The sequence below is a fragment of the Diabrotica undecimpunctata genome, chromosome 3, assembly GCF_040954645.1.
Source record: "Diabrotica undecimpunctata isolate CICGRU chromosome 3, icDiaUnde3, whole genome shotgun sequence".
In the NCBI taxonomy this organism is placed as follows: domain Eukaryota; kingdom Metazoa; phylum Arthropoda; class Insecta; order Coleoptera; family Chrysomelidae; genus Diabrotica; species Diabrotica undecimpunctata.
Window position 1 is genome coordinate 146,052,194 of NC_092805.1, and position 24,897 is coordinate 146,077,090.

Below are 24,897 nucleotides of genomic sequence, written 5' to 3' on the forward strand. Positions count from 1 at the left end.
CATTTAAAAATTAATTATAAAAAGTCAGACAATTATATTCAGTGCTACATTTACATCTTATTTGCTTGTATTTTTAAAATATCCATTTATAGTATCTATAAAAAATTCAAAATTGGGAACAATTCCAGAAAATGGACCACTTTTGCTTATATAACAAAGGTGTATCAGTTCTGCAAAACTGTAAAAAAGATATCACCGCGTAAGAACTAAAACTTGCTTGGCTAAATGGACAAAAACAACGGAAGGCATTATGCACATACCTAGTCACAAATCAGATTTTCTCGTACGGGATTCAGTAATAAATTTAAAGTGTAATACCGTCCAGTCAGGAGCAAAAATAGGAAGTTCAATTCAGTAAGAGCCAACATAAGGCCTTTTGATCCTGATCCACATTGCGGCGCTATAGTCGATTTTGTTTTTGTTCCTACCGACAGTGGTGGAGGTCATATTAAATAGTCAAATTCAAGTTCGATGATTTGCTATGCTTTTAACATAAATGTATGTTTTGCTTATCCCCAATACACAATAGATTATTTAAAAAGATGTTTAAGATGAGTAGAATCCTTTCTTTTTTAGGTGCCGTCTTCTTAGCGAAGGTTGGCGATGAACTCTGCAAAGTCTTCCCTATTTTGGGCTTTCCTTATTAAACTTTGAAAGTCTAATCCTGTCCAATATTTGATGTTGCGCAGCCAGGTCATTTGTCGTCTACCCGGGTCGCGTCTGCCTTCTATTTTCCCTTCTATAATAAGCTGAAGGAAGTTATACCTGTCGTATCTAAATATGTGTCCAAGATAAGATGTTTTACGCTTTTTGACAATTTCTGTGAGTTCACGTTCTCTATTTATACGCCTTAAAACTTCTTCATGTCTAACGCGGTCGGTCCGTGAAATTTTCAGCATACGACGAAATACCCACATCTCAAAGCTCTCTAAACGTTGTAACGAGCTGACTGTTAACGTCCAAGCTTCCACGCCGTGTAATAGTACACTATACACATAACACCTTATCATGCGGTATCGTAGGGACAAATCAAGATTACGGGTAGTGAGTAACTGTCGCATCTTTAAGAATGTGTTTCTTGCCTGTTCTATTCTACATTTAACCTCTTGTTCTTGGTCTAAGGTTTCATGTATCCAACAGCCTAGATACTTAAACTTTTTCACTTGTTCAACTAGATTATTGTTGACTAGTATGTTTATAACTGCTGTGTGTTTTTTTGAAATTACCATTGTTTTGGTTTTTTTTACATTCACCTTAAGGCGTATAGTTCTCCTTCTCGCACTACTTTGGTTAACAGAATTTGTAGTTCTTCTTCACTACCAGCAATCAGTTCTGTATCATCGGCATACATGATATTGTTCACGATTTTTTCATTGACTTTTATTCCTTCTTGTGCTTCATCTAGAGCATGTGCAAGAGCACGTGTTTGACTTTGTCAAAAGCCTTTCCATAAGCCTTTAGAATCCTTTAAATTATAGAAAAATAAATCTTATAAAAATGATTCTAAAACTGCCTAAACCATCTAAACACGACCACCAAAGTGATAATTCATAAAATCAAATATTTTCACATTAGCAGAAGATCAACATGGATTCTGACCTCAAAGGTTATATGTACATGCTCTCTATTTAATATGGGACACATATTACAAACATTTATCTATAAGATCACATATATGGCGCATCTATGAGATCCTCTATACATTTGTTTTATACGACTCACGCTCGGCCCCATCTCGGTTCTGGATTGGTTCGTGTGAAATTGCTACCGGCTGCCAAGGTGTAAGGGACCAGGCACCTGGCAGAAATTGTGCGACTGAATTCAAATTTTCACTCAATTTAAGAAAATGTCAGCGAATTGTTACATGGAACTTCCAGAGATTGATCCAAAATCCTGGAAAGTTGCACATAATTGAAAAAGAAGTGGAAAACCACAATCTTTCGGTACTGGGACTCTCAGAAACTCACTAGAGAGGTAAAAGGCATTGTAAAACGTCGTCTATTTTTCAGGCCTAAATAATACAAGTACAAATGAAGTCGCAATAATTGTACCCTCTAAATTGAACAACTGTGTAATTGGATATAATACTGTTGATGATAGGATAATATCCATTAAAATAAGAATATCCACCAATACCATATACCTTATCTAGATATATGCACCTACAACAGCTGCACAAGAAGAAGACATCAACAGGTTCTATGGTCACCTAGAAGAAACTGTTAGCGCTATTCCGAATCGTAAACTAATGATAATTTGGAGTGTTGAGAGAAATTGAGAAAATATTCAAGGAGTGCTGGACAAAAATGGACTGGGGCAAAGAAATGAGAATGGCGACCGTCCAATGGAGTTCTGTGAAAAATAACATCTTACAATTACAAACAAGTTCTATCAACATCATCCACGAAGATTACATACATGGCGCAGCCCAGATGCACGAACAAGAAATCAAAGAGACTACATCTAAATCAAGATGAAAGTCGTCGGCCATCAACTGTAAAACATATCCTGGTACAGACTGTGGAAGCGATCATCAACTCATGGTATTGAACGTTTGACTTGGTTTTAAAGTCCCCAAAAGATCCCTAAGAAAAGTCATGTCTCTAAATCTATCAAAAATCAATGAGTTTTAACAAAATCTAGAAGAAGCTCTTTCTTTAGAACAAGTAAATAGTGACCCTGAGAGCACTGGGATCTATCTCAAAGATAAGGTAATCGAGTCTGCAAAAGACAGCGGTTTCAGCAGACCGTAATGCAGCGGTTTCCACGGGCCGTAAACCGTGGATATCTGATAATACGTGGACTGTAAATTCAACGCAGAAAAGAACATAAAACTAGATACGGAACAAACGATGAATACAAAACTTTACCGAAAGGAATCAGAATACAGTGCCGCAAAGACAACGCTGACAACGCTACATCTCTTAAATATGCAGAGATATGGAGGAACATGGCTGTCGAAATGAACCGAGGGATTTATTTTAGAATATCAAATTCCTTACCAGAGAATTTAAATTTCAAACGTAGTCTGCAATAGATAAGGAAGGTAATCTAAAGACCGATACTGACGAAATATTGGAAACGTGGCAAAACTAGTGTGGCGAGCTATATAAAAATAACGAGACACCAGCAGAAAATCAGTGGCGCTCTGACTTCCCTAGAGAACGTACTGTCTTACTCACTGAAGTCAAATATGCAATTAAATCGATCACCATCATCATCATCATTCAATCTTCGCTTATCTACTGCTGGACATAGATCTCCCTCATAATTTTCCATCTATTTCGATCTTGTGCCTCTTGCATCCAATTCCTATGACAACGTTTTAGATCGTCAGTCCAACGTGTTGGTGGACGACCTCTGCTTCGGTAGACATCATCTCTTGCTCTCCATTCCAGTATTCGCTTTTCCATCTTTTATCTGTCATTCGAGCCACGTGACCTGCCCAGTTCCATTTAAGTGTTGCTACTCTCTCTACTGCATCAGCCACTCCTGTTCTTTGTCGTAGCTGACGATTTGGGATCTTGTCTCGTAGTGAAACGCCCAACATAGCACGCTCCATCGCCCTTTGACACACACGGATCTTTTGAACTGTTCTCCTTGTCATGATCAACGTTTCCGCACCGTAAGTTAACACTGGCAAAACACACTGATTAAACGTTTTTCTTTTAAGGCATATTGGTATATCAGATGATTTGAAAATATGGTTCAGCTTGCCGAAGGCTGCCCAAGTCAGTCTTATACGACGGAGAAGCTCAACGGTTTGGTTATCTTTTCCTATGCGAATCTCATGACCTAGGTATTTATAGGCCATTACCTGGTCTATGGATCTTGTTCCTATGCATATATCTTCGCTGACTACAAGATTTGTCATCATCTGTAGTACAATATTATCTGCAAACCTTAGATGGCTAAGCTTTTCTCCGTTTATGTTTATGCCATTGTCGGTCAGTTTTGCCCTTTTACATATATATTCCAAAAGCGTAGTGAACAGTTTCGGCTATATGGTGTCCCCCTGGCGTACTCCACGTTGTATCGGAAATTTCTTCGTTTGATGATCACCCACTCTAATACTGGCTGTTGCGTTTTGGTATATGTGTTTAATTATATTTATATACCGATAGTCAATTCGGCATTCTGTCAAGGCTTCCAACATTTTTTGTTGATTTACGGTGTCGAATGCCTTTTCATAGTCGACAAATATTAAAGCTAGTGGTTCATTATATTCAGTGCATAAGTGCATTCAGTGCTATAAGATTTTATATTACCAGTAGGTGATCGTTTGTTCCATAGCCTTTTCTAAAACCCGCCTGTTCTATGGGCTGATAAAATTCCAATTTATTTTCTAGTCGTTTCATAATTATTTTTGTAAATAGTTTATAAATATGTAAAAGTAGACTTATGGGCCTGTAATTCCTCAGGTCGGTAGCATCCCCTTTTTTATGAAGTATGATAATTTCTGCGTTATACCACTGGGTTGGTGTTATTGCTTCCTGCAAACATCTAGTGAATAGTTTGGCAAGGACCTGCCATAATCTTTTTCCAGCCACGATTATCTTTGGTAATGATCCACTCCGGTTGCATTGCTGTTCTTTATATAGTTGTCTATAAAAACTCTCTATCGTGTTCATAATTTGAACTCTATCCTCAATGATTTGCCCCTGTTCATTTCTTAATTTGTGGACGTTTTTTCTTCCAATGGACATGCTCTGTCTGAGTACTTTCAAGCTTTTGTTTTCTTCTATTACTCTAGTTATTTCCATCGTAATTAAATCGATAAAGGAAAATAAATCCCCATGCATTGATTTAATGTCAGGTGGCATACTACAGTTACTAGGTAACAAAGAATTACATATTATCCATTCTATCTGTGTCACTGTTTGGAATTCAAAAAATGGCCATCTGTTTGGTATACCTTAATTTATATCCCTCTACGCAAAAAAGGAACTGCTACCAGATGTGAAAACTACCGCACACTGTCACTAATAACAGTAATAACACATTTTAGTAAATTCTTGTTGCATATCACCAAAAACAAATTAAAACTTATCTACATTACCAAATACCTCAGGAACAAGGGGGGATTGTAAAGGGTATAGGTACACGGGAACAAATCCTGACCCTGAGACAACTTATTTGAAAAGTGTAGAGAATTTCAAGTACCTATGATTATATGATTCTTTGACTACCAAAAGGTATTTGATTGTGTAAGCTGGACAAATCTGTGGTCTATTTTAATAAAAATGGGCATGCCAGTCTAGTATAGCAACAGTACGATCAGATCAGAAGTTCTCAAACCGATTCAAGACCAAGAGAGGTGTTAGACAAAGATGCGTGTTGTCACCTGACTTTTTCAACATTTATGGTGAACATGTCATGAGGATGGCTTTAGATGGATGAGCCGGTGAAGTAACAGTGGCTGGTAGGAAAATCTACAATTTAAGATTTGCTGATGACACTACACCTATAGCAGCAAATGAGCAAGAAAGAAAGAAAGCTAAGACAAAAATAATGATGGTCTACAGAATCCACACTATTCAACTGACTAACATATTACAGTAATACCAGATAGTGGACAGTTTTATCTATCTCGGGTCTAGTGTAACTCACGAAAGACAGATCTGTCTTTCAAAATATCAAGATGGGACTAGTAAGTGCCCTTGTATTCTCAATATTTCTATATGGAGCAGAGACTTGGACTCTTCGCAGATACGAGGGCAAACAAATTGATCCCTTTGAGATGGAGTGCTGGAGAAGAATGAAGTCACACAATTCAAGTTACATGGACTGCTTTGTTCATACATCCTTCATAAAGATGTCATTTTAATCAGTTACTATCGAGGATCCATAGAGACACCTTGTCTCGGGTTCGCAACTCCTGGAAGTCTTACGTTGCCATGAAGTAAATTTGTTTAAAACGAGATCATTTAAATTTATCGACAAATCTGTGTTCATTAACAAAGTTAACAATATTTAAATGGTTTTTACCTACGTATTTAGTGGCTTCTATCATGTAAACCTGGTAAGCGTTTAACCAGATAATGTTCTTTAATCTTATTTTAAAAATACCATGAGGTGATAAATATTCAAGACCCTATATAGGTTAAAAATTTATAAATATGTTTTATTTGTAATAAGTGTTTTCGGAGAACAGTCGATTTAAAACAGTGAATAGTTTCTAAGAACATTTGTATAGAAAAATAATTCGGGATTATTTAGAAAGTAAGAAAGTATTGTTTAAAATTTTACAAATAATGATACATGGTTTTGTAGCAGATAAGAGTTCAAAATTAATGTTAGATATAGTATGGGTTGTATATTATTTTCTTCGAAGGTAATGCTATGAATAGATGTTATCTTTTACAAAGAGGCGTTTGCCTGTAACAAAACTAAAGAAAGCTTAGTCGATATCATGTCCTGTTAATTAGGGGAAAAACCAATTACAGTAAACATGCTTGATTTCTTGAAATTTAAAATTAGGAAAATTTGAAGTTTGGTAGTGGAATGAATTTGTATGAATGAATGTTGATTGGCTAGAAAGTACAAGGGGAGGAGAATAGGACAATCAACTTGAAAATTGAACCAGGAGATTTAAAGAATTGTGTTTTTAAAATCGAGAACAGAAGCCCACTTTAAAAACTGTGTGTGGAATCATTATTCTGTTTTTAATAGCCACAAAAAGAAGTCCAGTTTGAGAACAGTGTGTAGAGAAGTAGAAGTTTTTGTGTTTAAGTTTAAGTTAGTGAGCACAATAGTTGTAGACGAATCGAGACCCAGGTAGAAATTCTCAAAATTCTTGTGTGCGAAGAGACTCCTAAATCTGTAAGAAAAGGAAAGAAGTTTGTACAAGATAACCAATAGAGGCGGGAGACGCAATTTGCGGAAAGAGTTCCATTATTATTATTGTAAAACGAGTCGGAGGTGATTTTTTTTTAATTTGGAGAGAAACTGAATGAGTGCTGTTTTTTGTGTAACAGTTTTTGGAGGGAGGAAGCATAGCCACACGTGTTTTGGAAAATTGGACATTGTTTCGGGAACACAATCCGGAGACTAAGTCAGTATCCGTTGGCATGACATCACAGAAAGAAAATAAAAAAGATCAGTCAATTTGTTTGTGAAATAAGCGTTGTATATACACCATATATTTTATTTAAACTCATATCATAAAGCAATTGATAAAAAAGAATTGAATTCATAAACACTGTTGGTTTATTAATACAATTAACTTACAATAAATGTTTACTTAAATACAATTAAATTACAACAAATGTTCAAATTGACGACCTTCGGCAATAATACAATATGTAAGATGGGCAATAAATTCTTTCCTAACGTTTTTGATGACTTCAGGTGTTTTTTGTGCAATTTCCGTTCTGATGCGCTTTTTCAACTCATCTACATTATTCTGTCGATTTTGATACACTCTGCTCTTTAAATATCCCCACAAAAAAAGTCTAACGGAGTTAAATCTGGAGACCTTGGTGGTCATTCGATGGGCCCCCTTATACCTATCCACCTACCTGGGAAAACGTTATTAAGATAATTTCGTACCTCAACGCCGTAGTGTCGGGGAGCCCCATCATGTTCTAGATAACGAGAAGAAACATGAAGAAATTCTAGATAACGAGAAGCAGTGTTAAGTTTTCCTCAAAATATACAATTTGATTGTTTATAATGCTGGCCCAAACATTTACCTTCTCGGGATATTGTGTCCTATACTCTTCCATTCAATGTGGATTTTCACGTGCCCAGTATCGATATGCCTGGCGATTTACGTGACCGTTCAGCATAAAAGACGCTTCATCAGAAAAAAGTACCTTTTGTATGAAACCCTGATCTCTGTTACATTTTTCCATAACGGTTTCGTAGAATTCGATTCTTCTATCAAAGTAATTTTCTAATAGCTCCTGGAACAGATGTACTTTGTATGGATGCCCCTTCTCCTATTTTAGCACTCTTACAACAGTTGATTGGTGGACATTATTATCTAGTGCGACCTATCTAGAACTGGTATGGGGATTTTCTTGAAACGCCAGTACAACGTCCAGTTTCTTGGTTTCGGATATTGATTTTGTACCACTTCTGGGAAGATCTTTAACACGGCCCGTTTCTCTAATTTTTTTTTTCAATTTTACTTACTGTTGATTGAGTAATTATTTCACGATTGGAGTAGCATTTCCATTAAATAAAATACGAACTTCTGCTTGAGTCCTCACTCTATCTCCATAACCAATCATGATTAAAATCTGGATTCGTTCTGTTTCTGTTAGTTTCAGTTTTGTAAGTACTGTTATTAATGCTTAAGAGTAAAAATTTGACGTTTATTATTTGACAGACTCACAGATTATTGACAAATAAAGACGAGTTAATGACAATATTAATTTAAATTATTTTAAAAAATAACTTGGAATACTTACTACAATAATTAATTTCAGATTATAATGTAGCATTGTTTGTTATCAATGTATTTTTTTTTTCGGAACCAGCTGAAAACATTATTTTGTTTTATTCCCAGTGGAGTTTCTTAGTATATTTTAGTTCAGTGAATGAATATTTATTGTAATTCCATGTTAAATAACAAAGTTCATAATTTTGGTCAACCCTGTAGAAATAAATATTCAAGTGATTACATCGTTGCAAAGACGATAAGCAGACCTTTCAAATGAGCTGTCGCGTCACCTCGGTTTGTATTTAAAAAAATCGTCGATTACGTCATTACGCCGACACTGATGACGTAATGTCCAACACATATATCAGTTGATGGTCATTCAAAAATTAAAATTGATGTGTTTTAAGATTTTTTTTAAAGTCGTCTGTTTCTGAAAGAATGAATTTATTCCATACATTTGCATCTTACTGTATATACAGGGATGAGTGCCTTAAGAACCGGCAAAATAACGCAAAAGATAGAAAACATAATACGTTGTGAAATAAAAAGAGATGAAAGTAGTAGAGGTGAGAAATTATCGGTATAAACCTATAATTTACTTTACATTACATTAGAATTATCGAAAATTTCTCACCTTTAGAGGTTAGCTTATGAGCTGGTTGACTTCAGTCATAGTAATACGTATCACGTAATGTAAGTAAAAACAGTTTAAGTAGGAGTATTTTTTATCCAAAATTAAAGTATTGATCAAAAATAAACTATGATTTGAGACGTCGCATACACTCTTCTCAATACAGAATAATTATCATAGCTTGTTATTCTGTATTCGTCAACACAGAATTAATTATCAAATTACTACTAATTAAACTGTTTATTTACATTTGCTTTTTTTACTTTATGCGAAATTTAAAAAATGTTAATGTTCGACGTCATACTTGTAATAGATATTATGACTGAAGGCAACTAGCTCATAATCTAACGTCTAAAGGTGGGAAACTATCGATAGTCCTAATATAATGTAATGTAAATTAGAGGTTTCTATCGATAGTTTCCCACCTCTACTACTTTCATCTCTTTTTATTTCACAACGTATTATGTTTTCTATCTTTTGCGTTATTTTGCCGGTTCTTAAGGCACTCATCACTGTATTATAATTATATACCTTTTATAAAGGATTTTTTAAATAAAAGTTTTTATGATTCATGAATTCATGATATACAACCAAATACAGTAATTTTATTTTCCTTATGAATATAATTATATGATTCCATCTAGTAGTATTCAATGGAACTATTTGGTTTACACAGAATTTTTTATGTTAGAAACCTTTAGTTTTGTTCACTTAATTAGAAAAAACTCTTAACAGGTTTTAAGATAATGTATTATTGAAAATTATTTAAATATCCAATATTAGGCGACTTTCCCTTACTATCATACCATTATAATAATCCTTAAATGTTCTATAATTTTCATATACATATTTTTAGACTAAAAAAACAAAGTTTTTGTAATTTCAAAATGTTGTTTATTTAGCGCCGAAATGATGACTGCTGATACAGTAGAGTACATTTCGATATAGCGCTCCTAGCCTACAACATATCAATTACTTCAATTTATGCATGTGAACATCTGCAAACTACAGTACGACAAGAAATTCGGGAGGGTGACACATAAATGTAGCTTGTTCTACTAATGGTACAAGCTTCAAATCAAATACGTCGTTAACTAATTTTTAGTTTAGTTTAACCAATTTAATAGATATGCGCTCACTCACTGTTAGCCACGTGTAACAACAACAATTAAGTTTAATTTAAAAAACACATGCGTATGCCCATTAATACTTCTAAACTCACACACTCAAATTTGTATACTATAATTATTTAAAATGCGAATTTTTTAACACGCGCTTTTATCTAAATCAATCACGATTATTATTTTACACATTGTTAGACATTATTTTTTCTCATACATTATATTTTTTTCAAATTTACCAAAACTTTACGGCCCTGTCATAATAATCCCCTACTCCATGGTTGAAAACATTGATCCTCATGAAGACTAAGACTCTTCATTCTGCATTGACTCTTTATTTGTATTCCACATTCTTATTACTTGGTGATTTCCTTAAAAATGGTATAAAGGGCATATTTATGACAGGAAAGATGTTTTTTTCTTTCTTAGCTAGATAACGTCTGCTTATATCCTATGTGAATACGAAAGAAGCCTAAATAAAGTTTTTTTAAAATATGATTTTAACTATATTATTAGTGCTAGAAAAAGTTAGATTTTGCAATATGATTGTTTAAAATATGTTAGGCTCCGCCTCTGTGTAAGGATAGCTCAGAGCAAACCACGTTCTTTACCTCTTTGGTGCTTTCTGAATTAATTCAGTTTGTTTTTGTTTTGCAGCCCATATAAATCACATCAGAGAAGTGGCCGGTGTGGATAGCGTTGGTATTGGAGCAGGATACGACGGCATAAACTAGTAAGTACATTTTGCCCGTTGAGTTTTTGTAGAAATTATTTTAAGCTTGGTCTGAACAGCAGCAAGTTTTTATTTTATATTGACTTATTATTTGTTTCCTGTGAATAGTAGTTATCTATTCTCCTCAGATTTTATTTGAATTCTAATAGTATGAGTGACGAAAATTTTATTTTAAAAATGTAAATAATTCAAACTAAATTGTTGCTTTCTAACTTACCTCTGGCTGCTATAAAATCTTCTTATATTTGATGTATCTCATTATATTTGAACAATATGTGTAAAATATTGTTTCTAGATTAATACAACAAGGGATCTTAGTTTACTTTATCAAATAAAGTTTTGATTTACTACAAACCATGGACAGTGGGCATGGGTAAGGCAGTAGGACTTGATGGAATACCTGTGGAGGTTTGGAAGACTCTAGGAGAGGAAGGAATTGATGTGTTCTGGCAAAAGGTGTGAGTAGGATATATAGCGAAAGAATGCCCAATGCATGGAGGGAGAGCGTGATGATGACTGTATAAAGATAAAGGGGACATTCAGGACTGTACGAACTATAGAGGAATAAAGTTAATGTCGCACACAATGATGAGAGTGAAATGGGTTTCTGCGAAATGCGTAAAACTCGTGAATAACATGTACGAGTGAGCTTACACCAAAGTAAGGACTTCTGTCAGATTGACCGAAAGTTTTCCGATGACCTTTGGTTTGCATTAAGGTTCTTCACTGAGGCCCTCCCTGTATAATCTTGTTACAGATGTACTAACAGAGAAGGGGAAGGGGCTGTTGGGCTAATGCTCTTTGCAGATCATTCATGCGGATGATCATATTAGTTAAGGAGGAAAGAAGTATTTGAAGAGAAGTTGGAGGGTTAGAGAAGAGCTATTAAGGAGGACTTAAAGTTGATAAGTCGAAAGCGGAGTATATGTGGTTAGGAGGAACAGGAATAGTTGGGCATATCGAATTACTTGAGGAAAAACTAGGACAAGTGAAAAAATCGCTTCTACTTAACGGAAAATTGGACACCAGCTCGAGAATTGCCCACAGGATATATATTCTGGTTGATTTAACTAGAAGCTAATGAGCGGGGTACTCTATGATCAAAAAAATTTTTGAAAAGAAAGATATACAAGAGTGTGATGAGGCCTGCATTGGTGTACAGTGGTGAAGTGTGACTTATAAAGATCGTTCAGAAAAAAGAAGATCGAGGTAGCTGAAATAAATATTACGGTGGAGGTTGAAATGAGAAATGAGAATGTGGGACAAAGGATAGAGCTTTTAAAAGTAGAGAAAAAGAGAGATAGAAAAAACCCGAAGAAAAGATGAAAGGCCTGTGTGGCAGAGAAAAAAATGCCACCTTTAAATGAAGAAGACAAGATGTATTAACAGATTAAGAAGACATATTAACTTCATGGTGATCACTCTACGACCTTACTCTAAGGTACAATGGCAGATTTTCCACTCAATATACTCTTTTCATTTTGGTTAAGAATTTGTTAATGAAGAAAGTTTAACAATCAGGAGTTGAAAGCTTAGCTCTTTAAATCACTTTTACTTGTGACCCATCAAGTTAAATTGATGGGCCCTTTCTACTCTTACCATATTTTGTGACGTATATTTCGGTCAAACTGAGTTGCGAGTTGAGAGCATAGTTGATGCTGATATTTAAAAAGAATTGTCCAAGTAACGCTTACTTTTTCCTCTTCTAATAAAGTTGTAGCTTTTACACATTAATCATTACTTAAATTACGTAAACTTTTTATGATTTTTAGTGAATGGGTTAAACATTTTCGGAACAACAGGAATTTCGAAAAAAACATTGACAAAACACGACTTAGCAATCTAGTAAAAACACGTGAAAAATAATTGTATTATAAGTACCCCAAAAATAATAAGTATTACAAATCTTAATTCTGACTATTCTACTAGCAGAGAAGCTGACGAACGATGAGTTGAAACAAATAGGTCATACAAGTTATTAAGGAACTGGAGAATATTACTGGACATGAGAATATGACATGATGAGAGTTTAAACAACAATATAAAAGAAAGAAAAAAATGTTTTAATAATTGGCATATTGTAAATGACCTAAATATCCAACCAAAAGATCCTGCAAATTATGTCCACCAAAGCAAAAGCTTCGAAAACAGAGAAATATATTGATTTAGGCTTTAAGATTTGTTATAATTACATGTCTCTTATCCAGTACCATGCGTAGTTTTAGATCCAGCAGTGAACCGTGGTAAGTGCCCATTAATATTTGGGACTTTATGTTGTAAGGAAAACAAATACACTTACCTTATATTGCCACTACATTTCTGTCAGAATTATCTTACTATCTCCCAAAAAAATCAAGATTATGAGAGAGTAATATAATAAATAAATAATTGCCACAAATTAATATTTTTTATTTCTTAAAAGTTCATCCAAGTAAAAGTTAATATAGAATTCCAACATATTAGCAAAATAGACATAAATCAAATAATGCAAACAGCAAAATCAAAAATGTAAGTTTAGACAAAGAGTTTTTTAACAAATATTTCTAGAATTATTTGGAATACATCTATAACTGGGTAAAGCTGAAGTGTAAATTTAAATAGCAAAAATAAACAAAAAGATTATGACATTACCTCAGTTAAAAGAATATCATGATATATCGGTATGATAACTTACTATCTAATAAAGTATAGCTGAATAAAAAGTTATTCTAAAATAAAAAAAAAACCGGTGTGGCAGTCCAGTGGGACTGCCGGTGGAAGTTACACTTCTATACACGCATTCGCCGTTACAAATTTATTTGGGAGTCAATCTGCACAATCATTACATATGTAATGCTATAGGTAAGACATAGAAAGACACAGAAAGAGAAACATAATTAATAACAATTTACTAACAATTAATAAACAACTTTTGACCTGTAATACGAGTATAGTAAATGAAGGATTGAATCAATATTTTGATGAAAATGTATATTTTTATTTTCATATATATATGAAAGGAGTTGAATGCAAAAATTTTTTTACACATACTCTGCAGTAAAATTCATTGTTTATTTTGTTATTAATATAATAATACAATACAAATTAAAATGCAATATTCATAAGTATTTAAAAATGACAATAATATACATAACTTTTCTACTTACGCATATATGTTTAATTTACCATGTAATAATATTAATAATATTAATAAAAAAGTCCTCCCGACTGGGAATCGAACCCTGGTCTCCCGCCTGACAGGCGGGAATACTGACTACTATACTACCGAGGACATGACACAAACGTATTTCAAAACTGACAGTTCTGGATCATACAGTGATTTATTGAGATTATTATTTTGAAATACAAAAGACTAATAGAATTATGAACATTTAATAAATAATACAAAACATATTACATAAATAATAATATTAATAAATATTTTATTATATATATAATATTATATGTATATATATCTTTATATAATATATATAATATTAAATTATATTATCAAAAGGAATATTTTTATATTCGAGAGAGGAAGAGAGAGAAAATATATCTTCTGTCTCTCTCTTACTCATTATCTTACATATGTAATGATTTCACAGATTCACTCCCATACAAATTTCCAACGTGGAGCGCGCGTATAGAAGTATAACTTCAAACATGTGGGACATACACCATTAAAAAATGGTAGGTATGTTTCCTTCGTTCACCAATAGAAAATATTTAGCATTGTATATCCAATTGTTTCGTATATATATATATATATATATATATATATATATATATATATATATATATATATATACATATATATAGGGATTCTACAGTATATACTGCCTTCCCTCGCTCAACCGTTTCCATCTCTCTCTGTTGTTCCATTCTCCATCGTTTAGTCCTCTCTTACTCATGGCGTCGTCTACTTCGTTCCTCCAGGATTTTCGGGGTCGTTCTCTTTTCCTCCTTCCTATCGGGCTCCATTCGGTTATTCTCTTTATCCATCTGCTGTCGCTAGTTCTTCTTACATGTCCATACCACTTTAGTCTTTTTTGTTCTATATATGGTTAGTATGTCTGTTTCTATTGATGTTCTTTGCTTTATTTCGTCATTACTTCTCCTATCCATTCTTGTTATTCTGCAGCATCTACGCAGGCATTCCATCTCTGTTGCTACTATCTTATTGCTGTTTGTCTTGTTTATGATCCAGTTTTCAGTCCCATATGTCATAATACTTCGCACTAATGTTTTATAAATCTGCGTTTTTGTCTTCATATTTAGGTGTCTATCCCACCATACTGAGTTAAGTTGTCGGATTGCTGTTCTTGTTTGTCCTAATCTTTGTGTAATTTCTTCCTCTGTTGTTGCCTTTTTCGTGATTATAAACCCCAGGTATTTGAATTTATCCTTTCCTTTGATTGTTACGTTGTCATCAATCTGTAGATCTTCTATGTCTTCTTCACTTGTAGATAGGTACTCTGTTTTCGCGAGGTTAATATCTAGGCCAGCCTTGGTATATTCTTCTTGTAGTTTCTTCATCATGTAGCTGAGGTCGTCTTGGTCTTGTGCAATCACTACTTGATCGTCTGCAAAACTTAACGTTTCGTTAACTTAACTGTTATGTAAGGTTTTTAAATTAACTAAGAAATTTACAAAGCATTCTGCTACTTTCCTCTTATGAGCATGGCACTTACTTCAAACACTTAATTTAATTTCTGGATAGCTGCTATTGCATCTGTTTAAATGATGTGTACTTAAATGCTTGTATTACTTAATTCTGATGTTATTGTTCTCAATTTTGTTTACTTGCAAAGTACTCGTCTGCGGCAAAATACGGACCAACTTTTTGGCCAGAATAAGTGAAAATGTTCTAAGGAGAATTTCTATTTATTCCATGCGTTGATAGTCCATGCGAGAACTTACTTGAGTAAGATAGTCGATTTACTTTAAAATCTCTATAGGCGGAAAAGAGATAAAACGAATTAAGCGAGACAGTTAATATTTCTTCTCGAAAGCGCACTTGGCTAATTATAAGCAGACTCAAAAGTTATTTACTTTAGTAATTTTAGAACCCAAAAGGAATAAGAACCTTTTCCGGTTCTTATGATTTAGAGGGTGAAATAAAAATGCTATAGGTGTATTAAGAGACTTAATATATAGAAACAACATCTGGAATTAAAATCAAAACCAAGAATACGTAAAACCTCCATTCGATTAATATTGCGACTATACTATTTAAATAAGAGCTAATATTTCGAAACAAAAAACTCTAAGATCACGCGAAATGAAAATATCCCAAAACAAAATCAAATTTTTTTAAATACAATAGTAATGATAATGATAGCGTGTTAAAGTAAGGTACATGAATGTTTTGACTTGTCATTTATATGAGCAGTAAGACGACCTTTACAAAATCGATAAGTTTGACAAATAATACCTTTGATATTTATTTTTCTGTAATGTATTTGTTTGGTAGTAGTCTGTTTGGCAATATATATTTATATTTTTATGTGGCTTTATATTACTCGTATTTATTTGAATGTTATGTCAAAACAGTAACTTAATTTTCCATATCCGATATGATGTTAAAGCTGGTTTTCGAAAAAAAGAGATCCATCCATACCTCTCATCTTTATTACGGCGGTTTTATCCAATTTTAGGGCTTTTTTCGCTATCGGAATTTTTAAAGCTTAGTTATGTCGATCCTCGTTAATTTTTCGAAAATTCTTTACATTCCTTTTTATACCGAATGCTGCTGTGTCGGGTTTTATTAATTTGGTAAATACGGTCCCATCAGAATTGGGCTGTACTGGAATAAAATAGGAGGAAATAAGACATTTTTCATTTCCTCTACCAGTGACGTTACAACAATATATTTATTTTAGAAATATTATCGGAATAATCAATCTTAGAATACCTGCAAGAGTAATGTTTGTTTTGTTTTTGTATCTGTTCTCATTAATCTTCCAGAACTGACAAGTAATTAAGTATTATAAACCAAGTAGTAAAAAATAAGAAAAATTACAAAAAGCCTAAAACATGATTGATCCATAACAACAATTAAAGGTGTGGTTTAATAACATTCTAATTAAAGCCATTTTCCTGTAGCCATCCCAATGCAATTACTATTTTTATCGTCCAAGGTGGGATTTTAAAAAGGCCAACTGGATTGACTTCTCTGCTGATCTGGATAAATGCCTAAGGTAGAAAACACCTAATATCAAAAACTACCACAGATTTGTTGATGCCGTGCTAAGTGTAGCCAAAAAACACATACCAAGAGGCTATCGCAAAGAATATATCCCTGGCTGATCGGAAAATAGCGAGGAATTATATCAGAGCTTTCTTGAAACTGACGACCAAGAAATAGCAGATGAACTACTGTACAGCCTAAACGCCGCTAGAAGCCAAAAGTGGACCGAAACAGTAGAAAGTCTAAACTTCCAGAAATCAAGCAGACAGGCATGGTCATTACTAAGAAAATTAGGGAGTGGTGTCCCTAATTTTAAAAGAAGACTTAAAACTTCAGCGGCATTTATTGATCTCTCGGCAGCTTACGATACAGTATCGAGAGAGGGCCTTATATACAAAATTCTCCGTGCAATCCCCTGTAAACCAATAGCACGCCTAATAGATAGCAAGCTCAACGACCGAATGTTTCAAGTAGTGATGGGTACAGATATCACCCCACACAAAGAAACTTAAGAATGGCTTACCACAGGGGTCCGTACTCTCTCCACTACTATTTAGCTTATAGCTAGCAGATATGCCGGAAACACAATAAAAAAAGTTCAGATACGCCGATGACTGGGCCCTCACTACACGATGCAGAACACTAGAAACGTCTGAAGAACTTCTGACGGCAGACTTATATATATTGTGCAAATACTTTCGCAAGTGGCGACTTCAACCAAATGCATCCAAAACAGAAGTTAGTTGCTTTCACCTGAACCATAAACTTGCTGGAAAGGAACTCAACATACGGTTTGAAAATACCACACTTACCCACAACAAAACACCGAAGTACCTGTGCGTAACACTAGACAGAACGCTATCATTTAAAGAGCATTTAACAAAAAGTGCCCAAAAGTTGAGTACAAGAAATAATATTATACAGAAGCTCTGCGCTACCACCTGGGGATCATCGGCTTCCACTCTCCGCTCTACTACCTTAGCCCTTGTTTTCTCGACCGCTGAATATTGTGCTCCAGTTTGGCTACACAGTTCACATGCAAAAAAGGTCGACACTCAGCTGCACAGCACTATGAGAATGATAGCTGGTACAATTAAATCAACTCTCACCCAATGGCTTCCAGTATTAAGTCACATCCCACCTCCACATTTACGACGAGTTGACGCACTTACTCGTGAATATAAAAAGATCATGAACAATATAAACCTGCCGATCCACCAAGATACCGAGGGATGCACAAAATACCCGTCTCCGTTCTAGAAAACCACCAATGAAAACGGCAAGAATGATACATGAGGAGTTCAACATCACTAATGCAAGGTCCCAAGAATGGAACGCATGGCAAAATAACATGCCCTGCATTACCCACAAGCCCCCAGGTTTTGATCTTCCACGCAAAACATGGTCCACTCTAAATAGAATCCGAACCAGACATGGCAGATGTGCATACATGCTACACAAATGGGGAAAGAACCCGTCTCGTCAATGTGACTGTGGGGAGAACCAAACCATCGACCACATTATTGTAGAGTGTCCCTTAAGATCCTATAATAGTAGCCTTGAAGACTTCCTGTTTGCAACTTGAGGGTCAATTGATTACATTAATACACTTGATGTTTGTTTGTAACTACTTAAAGTTTGTCATCTACTTATATTACTAGTGTTTTTAATTTTGTTCTAAATGTGTTGTAATTGCTATAAGTTTATTTTTGATGTGTCGATTTCCACTTCATCGTTCTCAAAATACAAAACATTAATATATTTAAAAAAAATTGATTTTTAATATTGTTCTGAAGCTATTTTCTTGTGGCATTTTTAAGTAATTACTATTTAAATGAGAATTAGCCACAATTAAAGGTTAAAGTACATTTATTGACGTTTCAATTCCCACTTCGGAAATCGTTCTCAAAATACAAACATTAGTAAATTAGATAATTTATTATCTATAATTATTATATGATTATAATTAGATAATAACGATTTCAGTTAGCGCGGCAAATGTGAACTACCTTCTGGAAAACCAGATTTGAACGGGGAATAATATTGTTTTCTATACTGAAATTTACGAGTCTCTTCTTGAGAATCCTTTCGAAGACTTTACTTGGAACGTTGGGTAGAGATTTCGACCTAAACAATTTGAGGATGGTTAGGGATTTGCCTTATTTAGGGAGCAATTAGTATTAACTACCTTCCAAAGGCTTGAAAAGTAGTAGAGTTTTAGCGGCGCATGGACTATTTTTGTCAGGGTGAGGTTGATGCTTGCTGAAAGTTGTTTCACAATGTTTACGGGGATCTTGTTATCACCTGACTTGTTGGTTTTGCATATAAAGTAGATAATATTTATGGTTTCTTGATGCACAGGTGCCATGAATAGAATATCATGAAATGATTATTGGATCATATGTAGATCACTGGAGGTTTCAAGCATCTATTGAGCATCTTACTAGTTTCATGAATAGCAGAATCAAAGTTTGGGTCATTTTGGATAATAAAGAGATTTTGGAGATGTGTTTTGAAGGCGTGTGCCTTTTGTTGATCTCAGTCTAAGATTTTGTTTTTCATCATGGTTTTTTTGGTTTCATGGCAGATAAGAAGGGTTTGAAGTATTCAGACTAGACAGAACTTTGAATTTTCTCCAGAGTCTACCGCTCTCTTGGTAGTCCAATCTACAGTGGAACTAATTTGATCGATTGGCTTTGGTAGTGTTCACGTTTAACTTAGTCTGTAGATATAGTTGTATTCTGTTTTGATGAGGTGGTCTTGAGATTGTTTTAATTGACAGAGGAGCTTTTTTTTGTTGAATTTTGGTTATGATATAAGGTTGTCTAAAATAGCTTATCATTGGGATCGTTGACTATTGTGGTGTATTTTCATATTCCTTTGGTAGGTGAGAATGGCTGAGAATTGAGTTTGAGATTTCTTCGAGATTAGGCTTCCAGTTTATTTGCATTTTGTACTTGATCTCTCACTTCTTTGTCCAATTCTCCATAGTTAGACAGTGTAATTTCCAGGTATTTTATTTTCATTGCTTGTTTAATACTGATGCCTTTGATTTCTATTTTACACCTGATTGGTTCTTTGCTGAATACTATGGTTTAAGTGTTCTATGTTGAGATTGTCATATTAATTTTGTTGCTCTTATGTTATATCTGTGGATTAGTCTCTGCAGAGTAACTTCATCTTTAGCAATCAATATTGCATCATCTGCGTAACAGAGTATTTTTACTTCTTTGTTACCCATTATGTATTCTCTTCCTTTGTTGACACTTTTCGGGATTTTCTCCATAATTAAATTAAAGATCATAGCGCTTGACGAGTATCCCTGTCTTATTCCGCTGCCTATGTCTATATGTTCTCTAAGTTGTCCATCTATTCTGACTTCCACTTTGTTGTTTTGGTAGAGGTTTTCGATAGTTTTTATGATATCTAGGAAAATGTCTCTATTATACAGACGATGAATTATGTCTCTGAGTCTTGCTCTGTCAAATGCTTTCTTCACGTCTATCAGACACAGAAATGCTGGTTTATTATACTGTATTAATTTCTCAGTAATTTGCTTTATGACGAATATTGCATCTGTACACGATATTCCTGTACAAAAGCTCTATTATTTATTTTCTAAACTTATCCTCTGATTTATTATTTCTTGTAAAATTTTAATTGTAAGCTGTAGTTCCTTCTAGTTCTTCATCCTTCCCGTATTTTATTGTGTTTTTTAGCTTTGTTAGTTAATGCTGTTAATTGTTCTGTCATTGCTGCTCCACAATATTTCAGTATTTCGTTTGGTATTCCGTCTATACCGGAAGCTTTTCTTTCTTTTAGCTTTTCAAGTGTTAGTTACATTGATGAACGTCTGATGATGTCTTTCTAAAACTACATATCAAATATAATTTAACATTACAGCGAAAGTAGAAGTATGAAAGTATAAAAAAGGCAAAAGTCCCGATCCTCCAACACTGTTTCCTCTCGAGAATAATAATTAAACGAGACAAAAAGGCCGGAAAATACTTTAGGCTAGTAGTTACATAGCCAAATGTAATAACAAAACTGACGAATCAAAATTCAATGAATGTTACAAACGTGACTCGCACTAAACGTGAGGTTTTCTACAACGATTGTTCAATATTTTGAAACATACAGAGCAAATTCTGAGTATCAAATAACAATATTTTTTTAAATCAATAAATACGATTTTTATTTAAATTAAAGAATTAACTGTTAAATTTTTAAAAATTGTAAATTTAAAAATTTTTCTTATTATTTATATTGTGTACAAAACTTTCATCCTTCCTCAATTAATATTGGCTTGATCTTCAATGTTACTCTGCCTTTTTTATTAATTATGTTACCGTCCTTATTACTAATTAATTTTGTTCATTTACTGACTGGCTTTAGAATTGAATATCATTTATTAATTATTCGACAATGCACAAAGGTATATAATACTTAATATAATTCAAAAATGTTTTATTTTTGTCAGCTATATCAACAAATAATCCACCTTTTCGTTATGAACCGCCCCTGTTTTATCGCGTTTTGATATTTACATTGGTGGATTAGATTTTAGGTTTCATTATGGTATTTAATGAAATAAAGGGGGAGAACAAGGCACTTCCTTTCTTTCTCTCGATCTAAATCAACATTCCTTTAAAAATATTACCACGGTAGCAGCAGAAAGAGTAGATTGCGACGCAAAGCAGGATAAATAATTAATATCAAGCATGACGGCTGAAATCCCGATTTCTCGAATTTAAGAAAATGTCGTCTAATCTGACAGAGAGAGGGCTTTTTTAATTTATGTCGGCTTTGTTTTTAAGTTATAGTCTATGAAAGCTATACCAAGGAATGCATCACAAATAAAAGGGATTTTAATTTGGACAAAGATGACAGCTTATTTTTTCTTTTATGTATATACATCTAGATTAAACATATTTTTTTATTTTATAACAATTATAATATATTATTACTGGTGCTTTATTTTTATAAAATTAGTTGAAATAGATTTATATCAACGACTAGTGTAGATTTTCAGATTCACTCATTTCTAAGTTTGTAACACATTTGGAGGCCAAGTTTCGCAACCGTATGTCATTATTGGTATTATACAATTATCGAATGTTTTTTTCTTCAGGTGGAGTGGCATCCTAGATTTGAATATAACTGCATTTTTACCAAAAGATGCCAGCTTCATTCTTGTTAATTTCTGGGAGTAAAGAACCAGATTTATGTATTTCATTGTCCCAGGTATACATTATCGTCTATTGTCTCAAATGCAGTGTTGTTTATTATTACATCTTAGAATTCCACTAGCTCGTTGCACATAGTTTTTGTTTTTATCATGTTTAAGTTCATTTTTAGGCTAACTTCATTACTAGCTGCATTTGGATCGCTTATAAGTTCTTGTAGCTCTGCAGGATTATTACCAATAAGAACGATGTTGTCTGCAAATCTTAGATGGTTAAGATATTCTCTATCAATGGATAGGCCTTTGTTCTGTCAGTTAATTTTGCTGAGTATATTTTCTAGAATTACAGTGGACAGCTTTGGCGGTATTACATCTCCTTGTCGGATGCCTCTGGTAGTGGGAAATTCTGGAGTGTCATAAGTTTTTATATTAGCTTTTGCTTGTCTGAAAATTTGCTAATGTCTCTATGTACCGTTTTTCAATGCCTTGGTCGTTCAAAGTTTCTATTGCTGCCTTAGGATATATCGAATCGAAAGCCTTCTCGAAATCTATGAAGGTTAATGCTAGTGGTATTTTATATTCTTCAGCTCTACTCATTAGATCTCGAAGCATATGGATATGATCCAGGGTACTTAATCCATCAAAAAGCCAGCTTTCTTTTTGGCCATGAAGCATTGAATGAGTTTGTATTTCTTTTGTTAAGGATCTTTGTAAATATCTTTTATATGATTGGTAGTAGACTTATAGGTTTTTAGTTTTTAATATTCTCTTTGCTACATTTTTTATGAATGAGAATTATGATTGCTGTAGTCCAGTGGTCTGGTATGCATCTTGATCTTAGGCAGTTTGTAAATATGCCTGCTAAGATTTTTCAGGTTTTTTGCCAGCGTATTTAAGCAGTTCCACTGTTATGTCATCTATTCCAGCTGCTTTACCTCTTTTTATTTTTGTTATTGTCGATTCTACTTCTTCCGTAAGGACTACTGGTACATCTTCTTGGTTACTAATTGCTTCTTCTTCAAGTGTTTTAGGGGCTATGTATATTCGCTGTAAAATTTAGTCACGAGTTGTATTATTTTATTTCTGTCTTTTATTCTGTTGTTTTCGTTTGATAAGGCAACGATTTGCTTCTTCCCAATGATTAATGCTTTTCTTGTTTTTCTACGAAGCTTTCAGTGTATTTTCTTATGACTTTCTTAGTAATTTTTCTTATTGTCTTTCAAAGTTCTGTGAAGAAACATTTGTTAACATCTGTTTTATTAAAAAAATACTATTCTTTATCCGTTTATAAATAAGGAATTTTCAAAAATAGACCAAATGGAACACAACAACAGAACGGGATCTTACATCATACACAAGGAATAATACGAAAAAAATAACAATACCATACATAAAAGGATTATCAGAAAAACTTAAAATGATCGGAAATAAATTCAACATTTCAACAATATTCAAAACAACAAACATATTGAGATCTATTTTATCTAAAACTAAACCTAACAATGAACAAGAAAGAACAAAGAATTGTATTTATAAAATACCTTGTGAATGCGATCATTTTTATTTAGGTGAAACATTAGATAAGTCCATTAGATGTTAGAATAAGTCAACATCAATCTTATATTAAAAATAGTGAATTTGATGTATCTCAAATATGTAAATACGCATGGGAAAATGAACATAGGGTTCAATGGAACGATTCAAGTATAGTTCTAAAAGAAACAGATGGTAAAAACAGAAAAATCAAAGAAGCTGCTCTAATTATGCGAAATGAGACCAATTGCGTCACAAATTCCTTGGCAAAATGCAGCGGGATCTGTTTAACTGTGTTTAACCATAATAAAAGAGAAAGTCAATAAAAGGAAACTACTATTATTAGTAAGTCAGTAACATATCGATGATATATCATTTATGTTTATAAAGAACATACATATAAAATCAGAATTTGGTTTTTATTGAAAGTAAACTAAATGTAAAAGCAAATACTCACCACGTCGGGATAGTATTATGAGACTTTTTTCCTCATGATTTATTGTGGAATTACTGTCATTATTGCGTCATGTGGTTGTCTTTTTAAATACAAATTACATGCTATTTTCTCCCTATTTTTACGTTAAAGTCTATGATTTTTCTGACGGATATTCTCAAGTTAAAATTGATTTCAGGTAAATTTATATGTAAACTATTTTACAATAAAGTCGTCCCAGAAACGCCACTCGGCAATATAGGCAATATTATTTTAAAGTCGTCTACTTTAAAATGTATATTATATGTCTAAATTGTTAATATGAATGAGTTACATAAAATTAAATATTATTAGAAGAATTTTTCACTAAGTTACAAAAAACAAAATTTGTTTAATTTATTATAAGTTTTGTATTTTGAGAGGGATTTCTGATGTGGAAATTGAAACGTCAAAAATAAACTTATTTTAAACATAAATTGTGGCTTATTCCCAATAAATATAGTAATTGCATTAAGATGCCACAAGAAAATAGCTTCAGAACAATAAAGTCTCTACTTATAAAGGTGATATAAGTGCAAATTTCTTATAAGGCTATAATTTGTACTTCAAAGCTATTTATTAGTTGGTAAGATAAACTAGTCTTATTAATAATAATGCTTAAATATTTGGATCACTCATAGTATTTTTCAACAAGATATTT

At 33.4% G+C, this 24,897-nt stretch overlaps 1 protein-coding gene across 1 annotated transcript in view; it reads left to right on the forward strand.

The window, feature by feature from the left end:
* LOC140436080 (uncharacterized) overlaps positions 1-24,897 on the forward strand; it is a 1,443,853-nt gene that overhangs the window by 1,416,145 nt on the left and 2,811 nt on the right. Inside the window, exon 13 of the mRNA XM_072524787.1 lies at positions 10,799-10,874. Coding sequence (XP_072380888.1) covers positions 10,799-10,874 — 76 coding nt within the window. The remainder of the gene's footprint in view (positions 1-10,798; positions 10,875-24,897) is intronic.